The sequence below is a fragment of the Macaca fascicularis genome, chromosome 14 (genome assembly GCF_037993035.2).
Source record: "Macaca fascicularis isolate 582-1 chromosome 14, T2T-MFA8v1.1".
Lineage (NCBI taxonomy): Eukaryota > Metazoa > Chordata > Mammalia > Primates > Cercopithecidae > Macaca > Macaca fascicularis.
Genome location: NC_088388.1, coordinates 46,008,570 through 46,025,188, shown reverse-complemented (window position 1 = coordinate 46,025,188; position 16,619 = coordinate 46,008,570). Strand labels below are relative to the sequence as shown.

At 45.5% G+C, this 16,619-nt stretch overlaps 2 protein-coding genes across 11 annotated transcripts in view; one reads left to right on the top strand and one right to left on the bottom strand.

Annotated features, from left to right (window-relative positions):
- Positions 1-16,619, top strand: part of NAV2 (neuron navigator 2) — a 767,244-nt gene that overhangs the window by 344,514 nt on the left and 406,111 nt on the right. For 5 of the 10 annotated variants that reach the window (XM_005578403.5, XM_015434977.4, XM_045370397.3 and 2 more), the window contains exon 1: positions 14,400-15,522. The exons of 2 other annotated variants lie outside the window; for them this stretch is intronic. In XM_005578403.5, the coding sequence (XP_005578460.2) occupies positions 15,256-15,522 (267 nt within the window). In that variant the 5' untranslated portion in view covers positions 14,400-15,255. Of the gene's footprint in view, positions 1-14,399; positions 15,523-16,619 lie in introns of those variants that run through there. 3 more of the 10 variants (XM_074014039.1, XM_074014037.1, XM_065528382.2) reach the window with 1 other exon arrangement.
- LOC123568615 (uncharacterized) lies at positions 13,230-16,165 on the bottom strand. The gene has a single exon (XM_045370402.3). It carries the CDS (start codon positions 15,012-15,014, stop codon positions 14,157-14,159), a length of 858 nt encoding a protein of 285 aa, XP_045226337.1. The 5' UTR covers positions 15,015-16,165; the 3' UTR covers positions 13,230-14,156.

Here is a 16,619-nt window from a genome sequence, read left to right as displayed (position 1 = left end):
GCTTTGTTTTAAGCACTAGGGATATAATTCACAAGGGACCGAGTAAATGTGTCAGAGGCCTTCAGTAAATGGCAGCTATTATTATGCCTGCTTAACTGCCATTACTGAATTCTAGAACCCCGTGGGCTCAGAGAGCCCTGGTGGAGAGCCATTGAATGAGCCCCTTATTTTGCATATGAGAAAGTTAAGCTTGAAGAGGGCAGTGGCTTTCCCAAGGTCACCTGTACTGTGAAGAGCACAACCAGGAGCTGGAGCTACCTGTGAGAGGCCTCCTGGCTCCAACCATGGAGCAGAGGTGAAAAGTTCAGCTCCAGCTTGGCCACAGCCACCCACAGCCTTTGCTCTGATTTTCTCCCTCCACAATGGCACAGACACAACCTTTCTGGAAGGGTTTGTGTGGACGAGTAAGCTGTCATTCCAAAGTGCTGAAAAGTACTCCACAGGTGCCAAATCATGACTCTCCATGGATTTCAACACCTCAGTTGGCATGCCTTCCCACCAGATGCAAGCTTCATGTGGACAGTGCTCACGTGTGTGTGTGCATGTGAGAGAGAGTGTGTGTGTGTGCGTGTGTGTGTATGTGTGTGTGTAGGCGGGTAAGAAAAAGGAGAAGGAGGGAGAAGACCACTTAGAGGATTCCAGACTTTCTGAAGTCCTTTCCCATACCCGAACTCCAGGACATTGTGACTTAGCCCCCTTCCTTATGAAGAAGACCACTGCTACCTACTTTCGCAGTTGTTCCAGACCCTACTTACAGCCACCTGCTAGAGGAAAGCATGAGGAAGGGCAACTGGCCTAGGGCCCCCACTCTGTGGCCCACAGTGAATCAGTGACACTATTGCTGAAATCTTCAGCAAACAAGAAGCACAGTCAGGAATTCTGTGCCAGGTTGCCGATGGCAAATGGAGTGTCTTAGAAAAGCATGGGGTTTAGAACCAGACAATTAAGAATTTGGCTGGTTCTTCCTAGCTGTGTGACCTTGGGCAAATTACCACTTGTGTACCTCAGTTTCTTCATCTGTAAAAGAGGGGAAAATATTACTTCCAAGCATTGTTTGAAGAAATTAAATGGGATGAAGACCCTGGTGCGTAACTGTTTAGTTCTTACCCCAAATGCTGCCACCAGCCCCAGTGGCTTCCCGTGCCTGGGTTACCACGGCACCTGTGCTGATCCTGGTATGTTGATTTTACTTATGGATTTTGAACAGTCAGAAAGATACCATTATGAGAGGTGGTCACTGAAAGCAAAGCCTGTTTTCCAAGAAAAGGCATCTCACTTGGAAATGATTGCCTTGGGCACCTCGTATATTTGGGACAAAATCAGCTATGGTGATGAGGGGTAGGGATCTGCTTTTATCCCATACGTAATACTCCATAGCAGAAGAGTAGTGCAGCGCCTTGAATAGATGACTTGGAGAAAACAGACACTCAGTCTGACCATGCATTTCCTTATGAACCAAGTTAGTTAGGCAAGAGGCCAGATGTGGACAGATGTGGTCCAGGACTGCCATGAGAAAGGTTGAGCCCCTCTGTGCCTCTCCTAGCCTGCAGAACTGCAAGGAAAGTGTCTACAGAGAGCTTCCATCACATACTCTCTAGCTTCCTTTTCCTGCCTGCTCCATTCTGGATGCCCCAGTTCTGCACATACAGATCTCTTCCCCAAGATGCTGGAGGATCCCTGTGAGCCAGAGGGACAGGGATCCCCAGTGGGCTCACAGCCTCAGATTCTGGGCCTTCACTTAGTGTCTTAGCAATGGAAATCTCCACACATTCAGATATACCCATGGCAAGGGATCATGCAGTGGCCCTAAGGTAGGTGGGAGAGGAACTGTGGCTTGAATACTTAATGTGTGCCAGAAAATATGGTAATCATAATGGTAGCAGTGGCCATGTGTTAGTCACTGGTTTAGTGTTTTATCTATATTCATTTAATCATTCCAACAACCCTATGAGGAAAGGACTGTTATAAACCCTGTTTTACAGATGAGAAACCTGAAGCACAGAGAGATTAAGTAACTTGTCCAAAGCCACACTGCTAGTAAGTGGCACAGTTCAGACCCATGCAGTCACATGTATGCAGTCAAATTCCAAAGTCATCCTTTTAACCGCTAAGCTCCACTGCCTCTCTTTAATCTTCCCCCTAAATCCAGGAGGTGGGCCTTATCACCAACAGAGGTAAGGAACTGAGGCTCAGGGTGGTTAAGTGACTGGGCCAAGATCACACAATCAATCAAGCATGCACATCTATGAGACTCTACTTCACTAAACAGCTTCCAAAAGAGCAACCAAAACCCTGACATTATCTCTTACCCTATACAAAGAAGTGTGGGGTTGGGGACCCAGTTTTTTACCCCTCAATGCCCATACCTCCACCCCAAGCACACTGGCAGACAGGAGCAAAAGCCCTATTCTTTCCTGGTCACCCTCTTTGCCTTTCAGATCCTGGCCCCAAACATCTAAAGGGGTCTAAGATTCCTTACCTGCTAACATAGCACTTGCCTCACTTAGTAATTATACATTCATTGATGTGGTTATATACAATTTCCCTGGAAAGGAAGGAAGCTCCACAGAAAAAGAATTTTGATTCTTACTAACATTTTATCACCAGTGACTGGCATGTTGCCCAGCATTTGGTAGCAATATAAAACACTATTTGAATGAATGAATGAGTATAGCACTTATAAGGTTCTAGACTTACACCTGGTCCTCTGTCTCCATTATCTCAAATCCTCACAACAACTTTGTGAAATAGTTGTCATCATCCCCATTTTACTGTTGAAGAAACTGGGGATCAGAGAAGTGAGAAGACCTTTGGCTCAATCAGTCAATAAGGAGTGAAGCCAGGCACCACAGTGAAGTCTGCCATATCCAGCCTCCGTGTTCTCCTCCTTCACCCCACTTAGAAAGGAACCTGGTAATAAACTATCTAAGGGGTTGGGGGTTGGCGGGGGGTCTGCCAGAGTTTCTCCTGTAGGGAAAGCAGAAGAAAATGGGGTCGTGGAGACCAGACAGGACTGAAAGTCAAGAATAAAGGATCAAAGGCAAGGAAAGCGCTCAAATGGTCACGGTCATGGGAGGGGATTCTAGAAGCCTGCCTTTGATAACTCAGCAGGAAATCAGGCTTGTCAGCCAGCCGCCTTTGAAAACTGGATTCTGCATCCCCAAATCAGCCCTTCGTGGTCCCCGTTGGGAAGGATAAGACCCTAACAAGCAAATGATTCTGAATGGGAGTTAATTCAACATTTGATGTTTGAAAAGATGGACTTTGTGGAAATGAAGCCAGGATGATGATGATGCTTAATAGTTTTCACTGCAACCTTAGGGAGACTAACTTTGTTTGGTTCATATTTGAGGCACTTCCAGACTGCCTTGAAAAGAAAATTCTGATAAATGTGTGTGAATGTCTAAAATTCTTGTGCAATGTGGAGCTTCAAGAAAGTTGCCAGGCAATTTTTTTGAAAGCAATTTAATAGTGTCTTGCCCCACTGTTTATAAAACAATATCTTTCTAAGCCAAAAAATAAGAGACAATTCCTGTGTATTTTGTTTTTTTCCACCCGTGAAGCTCTGAGGTTTTATTTGCCTTGGATTTGGAGAGGGAACGGAAATCAATGCAGCTGTTTATGGTCTCAAATCTTCACACAGCTTCAAATGCTCTCAGGGCCCAAAAGATCCTCATGGGTGTCTCTGTTTTGTTGACAGCTTTTCGACCATCCTTGAGCTCAGCCAAGGGGTAGTGTTAACTAGAATTCCCTTTTACATGTGCCCTGCAGGGTTCATTTCTGGCATCCCATTTTCCTCTCCGTCTTCTCTCTGCCCGAAGAAGACTGTCTTGAGGCCACCAACATCATTGGTTGTAGAGGCAAGTTGATAGATCAGTCAGAAAAGAATTGATTTCCTAGTCCTTCTGCTCAGGGGTGGTCTTGGCACTTCTGTACAGAATGATTCTGTGGGAGCCACTTCCCTGGAAGGAAGGGAGAGTAGACGGAATTTCTGGGGTAATGGTTTCTAGTTGTGTCAGAAGGGAGCCCACTTGTCAGTGACTTTGTTATACAGATAACCTCCCTTTAACTAGAACTGGATTTTTACTTTTTGGTTGCTAACATATATTTTGTTTATTAGTTTGGAAGAAGGAGCTCAATTATCCTGCCTGAAAAAGGAGAGGGCAGAGATTTCTGCACTTCCATATCACCAACATTTGCACAGGGCTTGGTTCACAGCAGGGCTTAATAAGTGTCCTTTGAGGCCGAGCACACACACCTGAAATCACAGTACTTTGCGAGGCCAAGGCGACCAGATTGCTTGAGCCCAGGAGTTAAGAGACCAGCCTGGGCAACATGGTGAAACCCTGTCTCTATGAAAAATACAAAAATTAGCTGGCACAGTGGTGCATGCCTGTAGTCCTAACCACATGGGAGGCTGAGGCAGGAGAACTGCTTGAGTCTGGAAGAAGGAGGTTGCAGTGAGCCGGGATGGTGCCACCGCACTTCAGCCTGAGTGATAGAGCAGGACCCTGTCTCAAAATAATAATAATAATAATAATAATAATAATGATGTGTCCCTTGAATAAATAAAAGGTTAAAACAAATGAGGAAATTTATTTGAAAAATAAAGGAAATCCCATGGAAAAGTAAGTTAAAACCACTCATAATTCCAACTTTTAAAAATAATGATATAAAATAAGAAATCAATAGTCCCTAATTTACCCCTCAGAAAGAACTGCTGTTAACAATTTGACATGATTCCTTCCTTCTTTTTCCTTATCTTTATAAACATATTTATTTGTACATATGTACACACACGTAAATATATTAGCAAAATAATTTTAACAGTAGGCTAACATATATAAATAATAAAGAAAATAATATTTTTTAAATTACAAAATGCACACCAAAGCTCTAATTTTTTAAAAATTATCCACTGTTGAGGTTTTTTTAGGCCAACACATCCTTTTATTAGCACAGACCTTCATGAGTTAACTCTGCTCCAAATCCTCCTCTCAGAGTCCTAAACCCTGGGCACTGGGCCTCTTCCTGGAGGTCAGACATTGACCAGGAGCGCCTCTTCCATCTGAGGCTCACCAGGCTCCATGCCTGGGGCAGAGTCAGAGGGTAGGCATGAAGGCTTCCAGGATGACAGCAGTAACCAAAAGAGGAAATGTGTTGAGAGAGCCGTGGGGAGGTGGGGAGCATCACAGCTCAGTGCCTGGTGGCCCTGCAGGAGCAACGGGTAGAGTAACGAGTAAGGGTCAGGCTGCCTGATGCTACCCGCAGTGCTGGAGTTGAGGTGGCATTTGGGGGATTATCTGGCTGTATTTGGGCTGCATGGGCAGCTGGACTGGCTGAGTGTTTCTGTCAACAAGGAAATCTCACTCAGAAAGTAATAGAAGGCCTGGATTTTTCCAGATTGGCTGTTAACATAGATTGAAATTATCCAGATTATTGCCTCAGTAATCCCCCACTGTAAAGTGTTGTGAGAGCAAAGCCTTTGTAGCATTTTATAAAACCGTGTTTCTCAATTCTTCTGTACCCAGAGAGCTTTCTCAACATTCTACTGCCTGTGCCCCACTCCCAGAATCTGATTTCATTGGTCCAGGGTGGGACCTGGACAGCCTTAGTGTGTGGACTTCCCAGGTGACTCTAATGTAAAGCCAAGGATGCAAAGCAAAGGGGAGGACCATTAATTCAGAGGAACTTCATTGCTTGTTTCAAATGCAGACTCACAGCCTCAGAATTCTAGGTCTGGTTTTTCTTGGAGGGGTGGGGAGGGTGGGGGGTGGGAGGGGGTATGTATCTTTAACAAGCAGCCTGGGTGATTTTTAGGTTTCTTGTTTAAGGAGTACTGGTCCAAGTTGTCTTTGCCTCCAGATGAACATAGCAGGCAGCCCTGTCTCAGAGCATGAATATCATGCAAAGACCACCCCTGTAACTGGTGATCTTTCCTTGCCTTATTATTAAGACCACTGTCATCAGCAAACTGGGTGACTACCAAACCTTTCCACCCATTTCCTCAACTTAAAATGGACTCATTCTGCCACCACAGAGGAGTGCTGTGGGTATTCATTTAAATGCTATATATAAGGCAGATCTTAACCATATCAGAAACAGGGAGTTACATTATCATTTCCATGCTTATCATTATGATGGCTACTCCTTTGATAGCATACTCTCTAGTATCCAGAGTCCAGGCACTGGAGTCAAGCCCTGCTCTTCTACTTAATTGGCAGTGGGATCTTAAGTAAGATACTCAAACCTCTCTGGGCCTCATTTTTCTCTTTTGTAAAATAAAAATGAGAATAACTATCTACCTCATGAAATTGTTGTGACCACGAGAGATCATGTATGTAAAATGCTTACCTTAGTCCCTGGCACATAAGAAGAATAGCTTCATAAATTACAGTTCTCATCAACATCATCATTATTATTGGGTCAACTCTGGTTGCCTAGTCATATGTGTGGGAAGAATAGATAATACAAAACAAGAAATAATTTTTAAATATCAATTTGAAACTGAATTAACTAGACCTCAATTGGTCGAAATAAATAAATAAATAAATAAATCTTCTGTAATAGTGAAAAAGTGGGTGGAGAATTAAACGTAGCAAGCAGACAGACAAACAAACAAACAAAACTTGCATGTCAGATCCAGCCTAGAATCTGAACATACTCATCTCAGTCTCATCTTTACTTTTTGCAGGTAAAGCCCTAGGTGGTGCTCACTCCAAAATACCAGCTAGAGCTAACTGTTTGGACTGGAGAACCCAGACATTTTGATTTCCCTCTCCCTATTTGACCTCTTTGCCCACACATATAATTGATACTCATCTTTTATTTACAGTTTTCCTGGTCCCAGCTCCTTGTCAGAAGACATTCTTAATTAAATTTGCCTGGTCATTCTATCTCACATGCAACAGGAAATCCAATTCCCTGTCTGTCTAGGATTCTGCAAATCACTGAATGAGGAGCAAGGGTGATGGGGAAGAGGCACAATTTCATTCTCGTGGCCATCCCTGACTGCATTTCTGCTCCCATTAAACTTAGGATCTCACTCTTTCCTATCTCTTTTCTCTGATCTCTTCCTTCTGTGCCAAAACAACCCCAAATTCAAAACTCAACTCTTTAAAAAAAATAAAATTAAATTAATGTTCCCTCACCTAAAGAAAAATCAAGTCACTCCAAGTATTTGGTATCACAGCAGGCTTTGTTGCTATTTTGGGAAAATAAATGGGTTTTACTTGGGCACTTTTGTCTGTGTTTTTTGTCCTCCTCAGTAGGCTCTTCACACTGCTCTGGCTACTCCATTTTTTGGGAGCCCTTCATATTGCACTGCTCCCAGGAAATGGAATTTTTCTCACTTATTATAGACGACAATATAGCGTGACCCCTGAACTCTAGGCTGAACTTCACATATCCAAATGCTCACTAATGTATCTGTAAGACCATATACTCAGAGGACCTCTTGAGCAGCTTAGAACTGGCAGACTTTGAAATCTCAGACTTGCCACTAATAAATATTAGTGCCTGAGTATGGAAGGAAGTGATATATGATTTATATTTCCACTGATATGATTAATTTACACAGCCTTCTCCCACCTATAGAAGGTGAAAGTAGTCACAGTCTAAGTTTTAAATAAGAATCCTTTTCTTCTATTACATTATACTTAGCCATTGTTTTATTGAATATAGCATTTCCTCTAATCCTTTGTGGGATGAGGCAAGATGTAAACAAAGGAATGTTTCCTAGACTTAACTTATAGAAGTAGGAGAGTGGAACATACCTCTTAGAGTTTCAACACTAAGGGTAAAAGCAAAACAATTCTACTACTTTAGGTTTTTTGTTAGAAAATCAAATTAATCATCATAGCTGATAACCCCACAAATAGTTGACCCTCCTTCGTGACTGGTTTATCATTGTATATTTCGTGCTCTCTCTATTGGAGTATTGGTTATATTGTTTGTCATTCATTTATTTCCGTGTTTGGTTTCCCTACTAGATTGTGAGTTGTTTCTGTTTTTCAGTTGTGAGAAAGGACAATTCTCAGGCTGAGAAACAGCAGCTACATCCTTCTTTGAAACTTGAGAGCAGAGAGCAATAACTTATCCTTATCTGCTCTCCATCATAATGCCCAAAGTCAGGCACATAGATGGCTTGCAAACAATTTATTCCTTCTATTAATTATTGAGCCACTGATTAATCAATGGTTTGCTACCTGCAGTCATGCATTGCTTAATAATAGGGTTATGTTCTGAGAAATGAGTCTTTAGACTTTTTTGTTGTTGTACAGACATCATAGAGTACATTTTCACAAACCTAGATGGGATAGCCTACTACACACTTAGGCTATATTCTATAGCCTATTGCTTCTAGGCTACAAGCCTGTATAGCATGTTGATGTACTAATTACAATAGGCAATTGTAGCACAATGGTATTTGTGTATCTAAACATAGAAAAGGTACAGTAAAAATATAGTATAAAAGATTTTTTTAAATGGTGTACTTAGATAGCGCATTTACCATGAATGGAACTTGTAGGACTGGAAGTTGCTCTGGGTAAGTCAGTGAGTGAGTGGTGAGAGAATGTAAGGGCCTAGGACATTACTGTATACTACTGCAGAATTTATTAACATTGTACACTTAGGCTACACTAAATTTATTAAAAATATTTTTTCTTCAATAAGTTAACCTTAGTTAACTGTAACTTTTTTACTTTATAAACTTTTAAATTTTTTGACTTTTTGACTCTTGAAATAACACTTAGCTTAAAACACAAACACATTGTATAGTTATACAAAAATATTTTCTTTATATCTTTATAAGCTTTTTTCTATTAGTTTTTTTTTAACTTTTTCAACTTCTTAAAATTAAAAATGAAGACATGAACAGACACATTAGCCTAGGCCTAAACAGGGCCAATATCACTGTTTTCCACCTCCACATATTGTCCCTCTGGAAGGTCTTCATGGGCAAAAACACATATGGAGCTGTCATCTCCTATGCTAACAATGCCTTCTGGAATACCTCCTGAAGGACCTGTCTGAGACTGTTTTACAGTTAATGTTTTTAGGTAGAAAGAATACAGTCTAACATAACAATGAATAGTATAGTAAATACCTGAACCCATAACATAGTAATTTGTTATCAAGTATTTATCATCTACTATATAAAGTATTAGGCACTGTACATGGTTGTGTGTGCTATACTTTTATAAAACTTGTAGCACAGTATCACCACAAACATGAGTAATGTGTCACATTACAATGTTATGACTGCTACTATGTTACTAGGCAATAGTAATTTTTCAGCTTCCTTATAATCTTACAGGACCACCATCATTATATGCAGTCAGTCATTGACCAAAACACCATTATGCAGTGCGTGACTGTATTTATTTGACATTTAGTGTGTGTCATTGACTCAAATGCCTGTAAACACACACACACACACATACATACCCCTCACACTCTAGCCTCTGCAAGTAGGGGAACCCTCAGCCTTTGGTTCTCAGAAAAAAAGCCCCAGAGGCTACCATTGTGCATACTGATTTGCACACAGACCCATCTGGAAGAAAGTTTGAGATTGGAAGTGGGTCACTGATAGGATGAGTAGATGAGCAGACTTTCTAAAGAGATATCTTAAGGTTCTTACCTCAATTCTTTGCAGTATGAGATGGGTGACCTCTCAACTCAGCCACTACTAAAAGGTGAGCCTTTGTGCCATCTCTGAGATGTCTCATAAGTTGCCAACCCATTTGTAGAAAATTAAGGAAAAGTGCATTTTTTTACTCCCAAATAAACTCATATTTTGCTTTTTATATTATTCAAGAAACTTTGCAACGTTTCCCCTCATCATGTGTAATCTAGGGTCTCCAAAAGGCTGTAGACTTTTCCCCCCGAGATCCCTGCATGTTTTGGTGACAGGCTGGGGCTTAGATGTTCCAGGCTCTTCACGGGACTGTCTTCTTGGGAGGTCAGGCCGACAGGGGTCTTTAACTAAGATGAAGGATGGGTTGATGGAACTGGTCACTCACAGGTCAGCTCTGAAGCCCAATTCACACTCAACTCATCACAAGTGGCTGATGTTGAGGATCAGAGAGGGGCTCAGCTGGCACTTCCTGATCTGAGGATGGCTCTTGGAACCAGGGAACTGTCCAGTCTCTTAGGATGATTCAGTGGTCCTGAGAGCTTTGATAATATGTTTCAGTTTGGCCCACAACTGACATTTGTGTGACTGTGCAAGTTCCAAGCCAGAAGAAAAATAAAGAATGGTGTCAAAGTTGGAATTTAAAATGGTGGGCCATTTCAGCTTGGCATACTTGTCCATAGTGCATATAGTAAAAAAAGTTATTTTAAAACCTGGATAGTATTTTCTTTCCAGAGCAGCTTGCCATTCTCTGAATCAGTGCCATTCTCTGAACCAGTGACTTCCGTTAGTTACCAATGCTTGCAAAACATTGATTTGAAATGACTTTTTTCATGTTAATACAATATCAATGTGGAAGGAGTAAACTTATAGGCCATTTTTATAATTTGAGATTATCTTATTTAAGTAAGAAATTTATAATTATCTCATTTATCCTAGGGGAAAAAATAGCTTTCCCCTGCCCCCCGCCACCACCCTTGTCTGGTTAGTATGATAAATTATTTTGCTTTAAATAAGAAAAATGAAAGTTTATAGAAAATATATAAAAGGAGACAGGGCCGGGCGTGGTGGCTCACGCCTGTAATCGCAGCACTTGGGAGGCCGAGGTGGGCGGATCACTAGGTCAGGAGGTCGAGCCCATCCTGGCTAACATGGTGAAACCCCGTCTCTACTAAAAATACAAAAAATTAGCTGGGCGTGGTTGCGTGTGCCATAGTCCCAGCTACTCGGGAGGCTGAGGCAGGAGAATAGGGTGTACCCAGGAGGCGGAGCTTGCAGTGATCTGAGATCGCGCCACTGCACTCCAGCCCCGGCGACAGAGCAAGACTCCGTCTCAAAAAAAAAAAAAAAATTATATATATATGTATGTATATGTGTGTATGTGTGTGTGTGTGTGTATATATATATATATATGTATATATATATATATATAAAAGAGCTAAATCTTTGGGAGGCCGAGGTGGGCGGATCACCTGAGGTCAGGAGTTCGAGACCAGTTTGACCAATATGATGAAACCCCGTCTCTACTAAAAATACAAAAATTAGCCGGGTGTGGTGGCATGCGCCTGTAATCCCAGCTACTGGGAGGCGGAGGTTGCAGTGAGCCAAGATTGCACCATTGCACTCCAGCCTTCAGCCTCCAGTCTGGGAAATTAGAGCAAAACTCCGTCAAAAAAAAAAAAGAGAGAGAGAGAGAGATAAATAATGTTCCAGGAAAAAGCAAATAGAATTACTAAAGGGAAGAAGAGGCAGGAAAAGAAAGAAATTTGGAAACAGACTAAAAGATTCACTTGTCCTCAAGTGAAAGATCTTTCATCAAGAAAAATGAAGAATTATCAGACTTTCGTTATATAAACCACACAGGGTTAAGGGAAATGCTCATGTTTACCAATCCTAGAACATTAGAAATACTTTAAAAGAAATACTGTTTTTCATATTTGTGCATATTTGAGGGTCTCAGAACCCCAAAATAACCTTGGCAGTAAATACAATTTAAACAGGAAACCAAAGATGGCAAATACATAACATGTATTGCACTATTTCCAATTCTATACCCATAGCAGACATTATCAAGTCATCAGGCGGCTGTTTCCAACTAGATGGATGCACTCTGAGATCCTTTTCAGTAGATGACCCTTAAGACGAAACCCTCCTGCTGTCTGTGGTTTAACCTTGCTACTCAAAGCATGATCTTTAGAACACCAGCATGGGCATCACATGATAACTTATTCAGAAAGCAGAATCTCAGCCCCGTTCTAGACCAAGTGAATCTGAATCTGTATTTTAGCAAGATCCCCAGTGATTCTTATGCATATTAAGGTTTAAGAAGTTCTGGAGGTGCACTGAAAGCATGATATATTCATTAGGGCAGAAGATCTCAAGCTTTAGTACGCATCATAATCACTAGGTTGAACACTGTTGAAATACAGATTGCTGGGCCCCATCCCCAGAGCTTTTGATTCAATAGGTCTAGGGTGGGGTTTTCAAACAAGTTTCCAGGTAATTCTCCTGCAGCTCCAGGGACCACACTTTGAGAACCACTGCATTAGGGCCATGGGAATACTTTGGAATATCTCCCTGATCTTTAGAAGCTGAAGATTGTGGTATCTTTCCACAACTCTTGGTACACTGGTTGGAACTAGAATTCAGGGCATGCAGAAGAGTCCCAAGGTTAATAGCATAATATTTCATATGTCCTTTTGTTCCCAAATCTAAAAGACAATCTCTCCTTCTTGAGGGTTGATGCTAGCATCATTCAATCATTCATTCAATAAAAATTTGGGGTAGCTATTCTGTCCAGCTTTATGCTCCATACTGAGAAGATCTAAAGAAAGTTAAAACACAGCTCCTAATTCCAAGAAGTGTATTCTCTAAGAAGAAAACAAATGCATGAAACAATAAATAACAGGATAAATAATGGTAGACAACAGTAAGGGAGGTGGCATCAGATGGCAAAGGGCAAAGTGTTAAGTAAATAGCATGAATCATGTGTGACTTGATTTCAGAGAGAGAGAAGATAACTGAAACAGACATAGACAGGGCCATACATTTCAGCCTAACTAGAGTAGAAAGTTGCTACCTAGAATGGCTAAGAAGGTGCCTTCTCATTTCTTAATACTTCAGAGGTTAAGACTTTGATGTTTCCTCTGGTCTGAGATCTTTGTCACTTTGGGCCACTATAACAAAAATGCCATAAACAGGATGGCTTAAACAACAAACATTTATTTCTTGCACTACCAGAGCCTGGAAGTCTGAGACTAGGATGCCAACATGGTATCAGGTTCTTGGTAAGGGCCCTCTTACTGGTCTACAGAAGACTGCCTTCCGTGTCCTCACAAGGCAGAAAGCAAGCATCTCTCTCCTGTCTCTTCTAATAAGGGTGCTAATCCTATCATGAGGGCTCCACTGTCTTCACCTTATTACCTCCTAAAGTTCCCCACCTCCTAATACCATCACATGGGGGATTAGGGGTTTAACATGAATTCCAGGGGGACATATTCAGTTAATAGCATCTGAGTTATTCTAAATCAATGCTAGCAGCACCGAAGATCAGGCTATAGGGCAGGCACAAAGTGAAAACCTGTATCCTGGAAACAAAGAAAAAAGACAAATAGTTTATTAACAGAGATGACTTTGGGGGAAAGCAGCAGTAATTCAACAACAGGGAAAATAAAACCCAGCTTTTATTGGTCTCCTACATTGCCAGGTACTTGTGCTAAATGACTGTCATGCACCAACCATCTCATTTAATCCAAACAGCAGCTCATTAGGTAAATGTAGTCAAACCTCCACCTTACTACATGTGAAAACAGAAGCTTTATAAGGATGCATGTAAGCTTAAAGAACTTGCCCAATTCTAATCCAAGCAGTTCTACGGGATGGGAGGCTCCTCATTCATAAATCGCGAAGTCTGACCTGCCTGATCATCTCTCAGTTTCCTTCTTACTCTCATACACTTTGAGTCAGCGAGGAAACCACAGAGCAACCCAAACAGCGAATTCGAGTCGATGAACCTGTTGGGGCCAGTGCGTCCCAGGCGCGGACAGGGAGGAGCTCCATGAAACGCAGCAAGGTTTGGCCAGAGCCTGCCGGGGTCATGAAGCCTCTCCCGGCTTCCTCAGGCCACTCTAATTACAGAGTCTGTGGTAGGTTGCGTGGAGGAGCTGTCTCGGGGCGGGAAGCTTCCCTGCGTATTGTATTTGCCTATAAATACTTCAAATAGTTAAGTGAAATGTGCAGCCTTTGAAAACTGGAGAGGAAGCCGTTGGGAGGCCCCCCGCCCGGCCCGCCTGGAAGAGCAGGCAGAGAAATGGCTGGCGCGCTCTTAACGGGGGAGACGAGCTTCGGCCCTGCCCAAGCCAGATGGGGGCAGCGAGGCTGCGGGCGTGACTCCGGAAGACTCAAACCGTTAAGGTGACCGGAGCAATTTGAAAAAGGAAACAAACTTCCCTAGAGCCGTGCCCGCGTGGCTCTGGGGCGGGCGATTGCGTTCGAAAGGGCATTTTTCAAAATGAGGGTTTTAGGGACGCGGGGGTGTGGGCCCCCGGGAGGCGCGCGGCCGGAGCAGTGCCGCAGAGCGGCCACCAGCCCGCTTTGTACTCGCTGCCAAGCGCGGCCCCAGAGTTTCGGCGGCGGCCAGAGTTGAGGCCACGCCCTCTTTGCAGTGAGAGCCGCGGCCACTGATTGGTGCACCGTGGACCAATGGGCGCGCCGGGGCGGCCCCGGCTGTCAGCGCGCGCCGCAGCCGCGCCGGCCGCAGCCTGTCCTCCCCTGTGCTGAGCCCCGCAGCCAGCGCAGCCTTCCCGGGAAGCGCGGCGGCCGCTCCCGAGCGCAGCCCTGCCCGGCCCGCCAGCCGCGCGTCCCAGCGCCCGCGCCCCACGGCCACAGCCTTGCTGCGCTCTAGCGCACGGAGCATGTGCAGACCCGCAGGCGCTAAGGTGCTCTCAGTACGGGGGCCTTCTGGGCAGCGGTGACTGTCACGCCAAGAGAGACCTTTCGGGGGCTCTCGCCGCACCTCTGCTGCGTCGCGGGTGACACTGCGGTGCTCGCGAGCAGGGCAGCAGCTGCCTCTCGGTGGAGACGTCTTGGGACCAGTGCGCCCTTCTCTCCTTCTTTCGCTGCTCTCTCCTTTCCTTCCTTGGCTGCTAGCTCTTTCCCTCGCCGGCTCAGACCCGTAGCCTCCGGAGCGGGACTCGTGGGTTGCCGCCGCCTCTGTCTCTTCCAAAGGGGCCTCCTCACTTCGGAGATGCAGTGACAAGTTAATATGGGCGTCCAAGCCTCTGTTTCCCAGGAGGAAATTTGCAAGAGGCGGCAGCCCCTGAGCGCCCAGAGCTCTTGAAAGGCCACCCAGGAGAGGTGTGAGACCCGGCTGCAGCATCCGTCCAGGTGGGACCCGCTGAGCGCCGTGGCCAGTCCCCCATTCCCATCCCGGCACCCCAAAGGCGCGCTCGCCCGATTGCCTCGAGTTCCCCGACCTGGGGATTTTTTTTTCAGCCGCTGGTGGTGGGCGCCTCGTGGGCTAAGGCCCGGCGCCTGCTCTGCTACCCGCGCTGCCTTTAGCGGTCGCCCCCGCCGCCGCTGCCAGGGACGTGCTGGGAAAGCCCAAGCCCCGGGAGAAGATGCCGGCCATCCTGGTCGCCTCCAAAATGAAGTCGGGACTGCCCAAACCCGTGCACAGCGCCGCGCCCATCCTGCACGTGCCCCCGGCCCGGGCCGGCCCCCAGCCCTGCTACCTGAAGTTGGGAAGCAAGGTGGAGGTGAGCAAGACCACCTATCCTAGCCAGATCCCCCTGAAATCGCAGGTGCTGCAGGGGCTGCAGGAGCCAGCGGGGGAGGGGCTCCCGCTGCGGAAGAGCGGCTCGGTGGAAAACGGGTTCGATACCCAGGTGAGAGGTGCCATGTGCCGGGGTACTGTTCTGGGAGGATGGATGAATATTTCTTTCGGGGTGGTGTGGGAGAAAGGGCTGGATGGGAGAAAGGGCTACCATGTGGTCAGGGAAGGGAACCATTGCCCTTAGGCCGGCAGGTTGGGGGATGTGCGAGGAGAGTGGGCCGGCCGGTGGGTGTGGCGCGGGTGCCCCAGGTTTGCCTAAAGAGCTCTTCGAGACCTGGGATGGCGGGCACGTCTGCAGCATCTTCCTGGGGAGGAGGAAAGGTCGGGATGTTCTCAAAAAACGTGTGCTGGAAATGTGAGGTCCTGCATGTTGAGGTCTTGGCCCCAAGAAGCCAGTATCCGCATCAGTAGCTCTGTGTCTGTCTGGCGGTTCCGCGGAGATTCTGTTCCGGACAAGGAACGATCTGAGGCCCCACTGGGTTCGACGCTCCCTAGCCTGGCTGTAAGATCCAGGAAAAGGAGGTTGGGAGTGGCAGTGAACCTGCTTTACCCTTGGCTTGAAGATGACCTGTCCCTGCCCCATCCTGAGGGGTGACGTGGTTCCAGGCAAGGTGCTGGGACTGCAGTACTAGTGCACCAGCCGAGGCCGGCAGCTGGAGACTCCTAGCGTCTTGGCTGGCTGTTGCGGTGGGGGTGGGGATGGGGGTGGGGGTGTGGGTGGCTGCCTTAGAATGGCGGCCGAAGCTAAGCCCCTCCTTCTTGGGTGGTAGATCCTGGTGTTGGTTGCCCGAGTGACGGGGGGTGGGGATGGGAGATGGCTTGAAGAGAATTAGTGACTCCTACCTTTCCAGACAGAGCCTGCATCACTCCATTCGGCTGGGTGACAAGCCCTGGCCGTGCAATCTCCTTTACAGAAATTAGCAAGGGCCAATCAGGTTCTCTTGGCCCTCCCCGCTCCATTTCCCCCTTCTTCTGGTAGGAGGGGGCTATATTTTCTTGGCAGTCAGTCAGCAGGGACTTTTGGGGACAGGCCGACCTGACGGATGTGACTGTCCGGTCAGGAGAGGCGGGAAGCCAGAGGGGAGGTGGTTTGGGGCCGGTGTCAGGAAAATGGCAACAGACCAGCTGACCTTTTTGGCACATACTTCC

Excerpts from the sequence above, each read along its gene's own strand:
- LOC123568615 (XM_045370402.3), bottom strand. The coding sequence starts at position 15,014 with ATGCTGCAGCCGGGTCTCACACCTCTCCTGGGTGGCCTTTCAAGAGCT.